The sequence below is a fragment of the Berghia stephanieae genome, chromosome 3 (genome assembly GCF_034508935.2).
Source record: "Berghia stephanieae isolate SIO BIC M18660-M18661 chromosome 3, UCSD_Bste_1.3, whole genome shotgun sequence".
NCBI classification, from domain to species: domain Eukaryota; kingdom Metazoa; phylum Mollusca; class Gastropoda; order Nudibranchia; family Aeolidiidae; genus Berghia; species Berghia stephanieae.
In genome coordinates, this window is record NC_088362.1 from 27,535,840 (window position 1) to 27,543,339 (window position 7,500).

The following is a 7,500-nucleotide window of genomic DNA, read 5'->3' on the forward strand; positions in this document are numbered from 1 at the left end:
CATTTTCTATTGGTGGCGTTTTTATACACCTCCATTGGAGGTGTACAAAAACGCACCGTTTTTATGCACCTCCATTGGCGGTGATGGTAAATTAATGAAAATGTTGCTGCAAATGTCCGTGAGGTTTAAATAGTTTTAGATTGTAGTTTAGCACGCTGCTTAGTGATTACCGATGTACAATGATAATAAATTAAAGAATAATAACAATAATTTTAAAAATCAAAAGTAAAAAGAAACATGGCACACAAATACTGATTTAAATAAATAAATAATTTTAGAAAATTAAAATCGAAGTTTTTTAAAAACATGATAAAAAGTTTCTGAAAAAAAAAATGCAAGAAAAAAAAGCAAACAAAAACAAAGTAAATCCAAAAAAAAAAATAAAATGTCAACAATAGGAATCGAACCCGGTACTTTCAAGGTTGGAGTCTGACAGCTTGTCCACTGCGCTACGGAGCCACCTGACTGTTTATCACATTTAATAAGGTCTTTCTAAAACATTATTTTACCTTCAATGCAACTTCTATTTTCTGGTTTTATATTTCGATTTTTAAATTATTATTATTTTTATCTAAATTATTAACAAAAACATCCTACAGATGTCACAATATAACTTTCGCCATGTCCAAATACAGAAACACAATATCGCTAATGAAATTGGGTGGAATGCGCATGCGTGACGGGGGTGTATAAAAACGATCCGTTAAGATACACCGTCAACGGAGGTGCATAAAAACACTACGTTTTCTTCTACTGTTGCTGCTGATCGTCATGACAAAGACAATGATGATGATTCGAATTCTGGCCTTATGAGCCTATAGCTTGGGATCCGCATCATAAACCAAATCTAGAAATAATAATAAAGTTGCCGTTTTGCAATGACCGGCACCGTCGTGTACCAGGGGGCATTCATGGGTTGCTGTGTTTTGGTCACATATTTTCCTATATTATTAGGCTTCTATAGAGATTTTTCACCATATAAAAGGTCATAACTTTTTAACTAGTTGAGATAGAGCGATAATTTTTTCACTTTAGTAAATGTTTCACTCCCCTTTATTTTTCTACGCTCAATTAATACCGATATCACTATTTTGAAAAATTCTTGCAAGTGCCTAATTTAATTTCTGCAACGTTAATCAACAAGTTAATACGGTTAATCTACAATTTAAAACTTCTCTCGTCGTGCTTACTTCTTGTCATTGAAACTGATCCATATTTATAATATGTATGTACGGAACCAACTTCTCTTTTTCTAGCTTCTGTAATCAATATTAGCAATACTTCAACTAACCTTTTACTTTTACACTTACTCTTACACGGGTATTCCTTACAATGATGTATCAATAATCAATGTCTGCGTTGCAAGGAGAAAACGAAAGTTGGAAAAGTGGGCGTTATTTTGAACTTTGACCACTGAATTTGTAGAAAGTTTGACCTATTCCGAAGACGGGGAGAAAAAAAAGATCATATAATATTTATTAATCACTAAACTGTAGGAAAATACCAAAATAAAATATTGTGATTTATAAACGCGAAAAGGAAAGAAAATGTCAATATACCCTTATCACTACAATCATGGGCAAAAATTAAGGAAAAGTTAATAACATTTATATATACTTTTGTTCTCCTAAAGTCCAGTTCCCAAGTGGTCTAGTGGTTAGGATTTCGCGCTCTCACCGCGACGGCCGGGGTTCGATTCCCCGCTTGGGAAGAAATTTTTTTTGATTTTTCTTTTTTTTTCTTTCTCCTTTCTTTCTTTTTTTTTTTTTGTTTTTTTTTTTTCCTTTTAAGATTTTCTTCCCCTCTTTTTTTTTTTTTTTTCCTTTTTTTTGGGCACTTTCCCCCCTATTTTCCTATTTAGTTGTTAAGGGAATGATATGTTGCATTAAAAATTTTGTTGCGCTTGTAAAGCGCTTTAAGCACGTTTAGTGGATATTGCGCTTCTATATCTAAAAGCAAATTTAAAAAAAAAAAGAAATTGAGCTGACGTGTACTGATCGGTTGAATGCGACGTGCGCAATTTATTTGCAGGTCTGGTAACCGAATTGTTGTAATGAAAAACTTGGTATCAGAGTATTTCCATTACAATAATGAGCCTATATCAATTTGGGTTATGAGCAGTGGCGGTTCTAGCCTATATATAGTGGTAGGGCAAAGATGATTCGGTCATATATATATATATATATATATATATATATATATATATATATATATATATATATATATATATATATATATATATATATATATATATATATTTTTTTTTTTTTTTTTTTATTTTTTTTTTTTTTTTTTTTTTTTTTTTTTTTTTTTTTTTTTTTTTAAATTTTCTTTTTCACATTAAAAAAAATAATTCAACCACAAATAATCACATTCACAATGTAATGACAATACCAGTAGATTTTAATTATTCCAAACGTAATCAAAAATGAATCACGAAAGAGAATACAACAACAACGACAAAAAAATAAAGCGACGAGACACAATGCGACAACACCTTGACAATACAAGTCCATTTCGTTCACTCGAAAAATTAAAGAGATGCTTTAATCCCTCAACGGCGAGATTAGTATTTCTGTTACATTACTGGTTTTCAGTAGTACGTAGTAACCTTAAAGTTTTCATCGAGAAGCAACAACAGCGATATGACACGAGTTTCATTCAGAGCTCAAATTGCATCATTTTTACTCTGTCTTGGTGGTTAGAATGATTGTGCCGGTGGTGGTAGTGGTTGGAATAGTGGTAGCGGTGGTGGTGGTGGAGGAGGAGGAGGAGGAGGAGGAGGAGGAGGAGGAGGAGGAGGAGGAGGAGGAGGGGGAGGAAGAGGAGACGGTGAGGGAGGATGTAATTATGGTAGTGGTTTTGGTGGTGCTATTGGTTAGAATGATAGGTGTGGAGACGACGACGGAAATGATATGATGATGTTGATATTGCTTTTATTGCTATTGTAGTACTTGTTCTTAATGTTGTTGTTGTTGTTAATGATAATGATGATGGTCATGATGACAACGACGATGTCGTCGACATTGATGATTACCATACGATATTACAAAGTTTATTCAATCTTAGACTTTCGCCAATATATCATACAATTTGATGACAACATACATGAAAGTGGAAAAACATGGAAAATGGAACCAAACAATAAACTTATACTATTAATAACCACAAAAAATACAACAATGGTAATGCCACCAATACGTACAATAATAATAATGATAATAATAATAATAATAATAATAATAATAATAATAATAATAATAATAATAATAATAATAATAATAATAATAATAATAATAATAATAATAATAATAATAATAATAATAATAATAACAAATGATAATAATATTACCATCATCATTACTACCACCACCATCATTATTACGTTTCCAATCAGTTTTTCTCGTTTTTTTTAAAAATTGATACCTATATTAGACGAAAATTCCGGTGATTTTTTTAAAGGTTAGTTAAAATATCTACGATTTTATTAACCCTGAAAACTACGATTTTTATTTTCCTATTTCAAGTAGGCAGGTCTTCTATGACAGGTATAAGTTCCATAGTCAATAAAAGACACGCAAAAACAAAGTTTATTTAATCTTAGGCTTCGCCAATAATTCATACAATACAATTAAGACAAAATAATGCTACCAATCTCTCCTCATGCATTCGTTATAACAATAACGACCGTGTTATCTTTACTCCTTACCCAACCAACCCCTAGCTTCCCACCTCTTCATCACGAACTAACTATCTTATGTATGTATTAGCTTCAGGACGGGCAAGTACGGAATCTGCCCACCATACATTTAAACGTATTTATTTCCTCTATAACTTAGTTAGAATTTAGAATTCAATTCTCTCCTTTCTCAGAAGAGTATTTCTCGTATACTAATTCAATTGTTGAGAAAACCAAAATGGTGGTTGTATTTTATATATTTATTTAGTCGTGACTTTTGAATAAAAGTGTTTTGATTTATTAGAGGAGAATACAATAAAATATGACATTTTTTTGCAAAAATATTTAGTCTGGCAATAAAAATACAGCGGTAATTACTTCAAGAAAATGAAAAAGAAAGAACTAACAAATTAATGTGTTAAAAAAAAACAAAAAAAACAACAAAAAACAAAAAACAAAAACAAAAAAAAAAAACAAAGAAGAAAACAATTTAAATAAATTAATGAGTTTTGAGAAGCACTAAAGAAAACGAGAAAAAAAAAGAAATAATTTAAATGGATAAACAAATATATAAAAACAACACAAGTTAATACTAACTTGATATAATATTAGTAAATTAATAAATTTAATTCAATACTGGAACCTTCCCAATGTCATTACATCAATGGTACCAGCACAAGTAAGGCAATAAATAAGAAAAAGTTCGTTTGACAAAATCTCTATTAAGTGTTCACTGGTTTATAAGGTGGGCTCATTTGAATTAGCCCGACCTAGAACTAGAGAGGCCAGACAGCAGCAGCTTCTTATGGTTCACACTATTATGTTATGACGATCGACCCAATCAGCAAAGTCCGGTCCGCATTCGTGCACCGTCGCGAACCCGCCCGGTAGCATCGTCACAACACACCTTTCGACTAGATGCTCTGCCGTTTCGGGTTCTTGCCCACAGCGTGGACATAAAGGACAGGAAGTTAGACCCCACTGATGTAACGCACCGGCCGTTAGGCAGCTCCTCGACCGAAGCCGATTCGCAGCTACCCAGTGTCTCCTCTTACTGGTATCAAAGCCTGGCAACTTCTCACCAAGCTTAGAGGAGTGTAGGTCCCCGCCCCACGAGGGATTGAATTCGTCCAAACCGACTTCCATCTCGTATGTGCAGCTCTGTCCGTAGTCAGGGATTCTGCGTACAAGGGTTGCCGGGACTTATTTCGGCTCGAAACGGGGGCACCGTTCATTATGCGCATGAGAGGGGTATCCCCATTCCCTCTCTCTTTGATCTTACTCAGCCAGTTTCCCGTAATGGTCTCCCTCCGGACATCGGGGGGCTGGATCGCTGCCATCACCGGGCCCCATTCTCTAGGGGTTGTTGCTAGCGTTCCCGACACTATGTGCATCGACTTGCGAAGTTTTACATCCACCTTCTCAACGTTTCTGCTTCTACCCCACACTGGAGCGCAATACTCCGCGGTGGAATAGCATAGTGCCAGGGCGGATGTTCTCAGGAGCGCTTGGCTAGCGCCCCAAGTCGATCCCGCCAGCTTCCTCAGAAGACTATTCCGCTTCTCTATCTTCCGGGCAACCCCTTCGAGATGAACCCGATAGGTAAGGCTGCGATCCAGCGTCACCCCTAGGTATTTTGGACGCGGCTCATATGGGAGTGGCTGGTCCCCGACTAGGACATTCAGTTTACGGGTGTGCCAACCACTGCATAAGTGAAATGCAGTGGCCACGGTTTTTGAAGTGTTCATCTTCAGGTACCACTTGTCAAAGTAGGATTTGAGTCTGGTGACGTCCTCGCTGAGTACGCTCTCGAGACGGGTCCACACTTTACTCTGAGTAACGAGTGCCCAGTCGTCTGCGTATCCCAGCCTCAGGGAGGAAGTGTTCGGCATATCGCTAATGTAAACGTTAAACAACATTGGCGCAAGTACCGACCCCTGAGGGACCCCATTCTTCAATTTCCTAACTTTGCTCGTGGCGTCTCCCAGCGCGACGTGGAATTGCCTTTCCCCTAAGATCGAAGAGAACAACTTCAAGGTCTTTTTGCACCTTATGATTTTTGCAAGTTTGAGCATTAACCCATCGCACCAGACCGTATCGTACGCCGCTGATAGGTCTATAAACACAGCACCTGTTTGCTGTTTTCTCTCGAACCCGTGCTCAATATGCTCTGTAAGGGCAATGACCTGCTCCGTGGTGCACCTCCCTTCCCTGAAGCCTGCCTGCTCAGGTGGCAGGGCAGCGTCTAGGACCGGCCCCCATCGGTTTAATAGAACACGCTCCAACAGTTTGTAAAGACAGCTCAGCAGCGATATGGGTCTGTAACTGTCTGCCTCCTTCGCCGGCTTCCCTGGCTTCAGGATGGCAACTATCTTCGCATGCTTCCACACTTGTGGAAGCTTTCCGTTTGCAAGGATGTCAGACATTGCCTCTGCTAGCCAGGCCCGTGCCCTGGGGCCCAGATGCGTCACCATATCGGGATATACACCATCTATCCCAGCTGCTTTGCCGTTCTTCACTTCGCTAATGGCTGCACCCACTTCTCGGGGACTGAACGGGGCCGTCCAGTCCGACTCCTCCGCAGGTAGCGAGTCCAAAATCGTACGGTACGCCTTGCGGACACCGCGCTCAAAAGCCTGATTAGGGACCCGCTTGCTACGGTTCTTAATATTCTTGGCAATTGTGTCTGCCTCGCATTCCGGTGCAGCCTTCGCGAAATTCCGATCTGGGTCCAATTTCTTTATCAAACGCCAAGCGTGGCGGCTGGAGTGTGTAAAGTCGAGACTTTCCACGGTCTCCTGCCACCGTTGCTTCCTTCCCTCTGCCAGCGACTGGAGTAGTCTATCGGCTGTGTCCTGGGACTGGGTCTGCTGGTACTCTCGGTACAGCTCTTCCGACTCTGCTGTCCAGCAAGGGGTGTAGAATTTCCGTTTGCCCCGTGGAATAGAGCGTTGAGCGCTCTTAACCAGTAGCCTACTAAATCTGGTTATATTCTTGGACTTGGGAGGAATGGCAGGGCAGACCTGCTCGATATAGGAACTGAATTCCTCCCAGTCAGCCTTCCTGAAATTCCATCTGCAAAGTGGGAGAGACTGCACCCTCGGTATTGTCACCCCAGCTGTGACAAGAACCGGCCTGTGCTGGCTATGCGGAAAGTCCCCGAGGACTGTCCGCTTCACCTGCAACGGTTCACCGTTCGCGCCTTTCGTTACGAGGGTGAGGTCTGGAGTATACTCCTTCTTATGGCGGGTACCCCGGAAGGTACCCTTGGCTGTAGGATCGTACACTAGGTGTAGATCATTACAGTCCATCCATGAGCGGAGTTGTCTTCCTGCCTCGTTGCAGTCTCGGTAGCCCCATTCGTGATGGTGGCTATTAAAGTCTCCAGACAGATGGAAGGATGGCTGACCACCGGTACCGGTGGTGTAGTCCAAGTCGCTCTAGGTGGTTTGTAAATATTATGCAAACACAGTCCACCTACTTCCACGGAAATTCGGTTCACCCCATTGCTGTCCGTTACGCTCTCAATGACCCTTACCTTCGATGGCTCTTTAGCGTAAACGCTAACCCCTCCTTTGAGCCTCGAAGTGTCCTCGCGTTGGACCACCGTATAGCCTGGGATCTGGAATCGGGAAGATTGCGCGCCTGAATAAAGGTGGGTCTCCTGTAAAAGGAGGATATCAACGCAATGAACGGCCAGTAGCTTTGATAAAAGCTCATTTTTTGCCATACTCTGGCTCTCGACGTTCAGGGACAATATACGCGTCAGTTCGCCATCCCCGCCGTCGCATTTTCCAATCGGCAGGCCGCGAATCGATTGA

At 40.1% G+C, this 7,500-nt stretch overlaps 1 protein-coding gene and 1 non-coding gene across 5 annotated transcripts in view; one reads left to right on the top strand and one right to left on the bottom strand.

Moving 5' to 3' along the window:
• LOC144967467 (D-dopachrome decarboxylase-like) overlaps window positions 1-1,401 on the bottom strand; it is a 9,008-nt gene extending 7,607 nt beyond the window's left edge. Inside the window, exon 1 of one of the 4 annotated variants that reach the window (XM_078904751.1) lies at window positions 1,311-1,401. Coding sequence is in view for 1 of the 4 variants with exons in the window: in XM_078904750.1 (XP_078760876.1) it covers window positions 1,191-1,200 (10 nt within the window). In the remaining 3 variants the exon portion in view is untranslated. Of the gene's footprint in view, window positions 1-1,190 lie in introns of all 4 variants that reach the window. The other 3 variants (XM_078904752.1, XM_078904753.1, XM_078904750.1) reach the window with 3 other exon arrangements.
• A 238-nt stretch (window positions 1,402-1,639) lies between these two features.
• On the top strand, window positions 1,640-1,711 carry Trnae-cuc (transfer RNA glutamic acid (anticodon CUC)). Its single transcript has one exon. It is a non-coding gene; the product is annotated as a tRNA-Glu (tRNA).
• The last annotated feature ends 5,789 nt before the right edge of the window (window positions 1,712-7,500 follow it).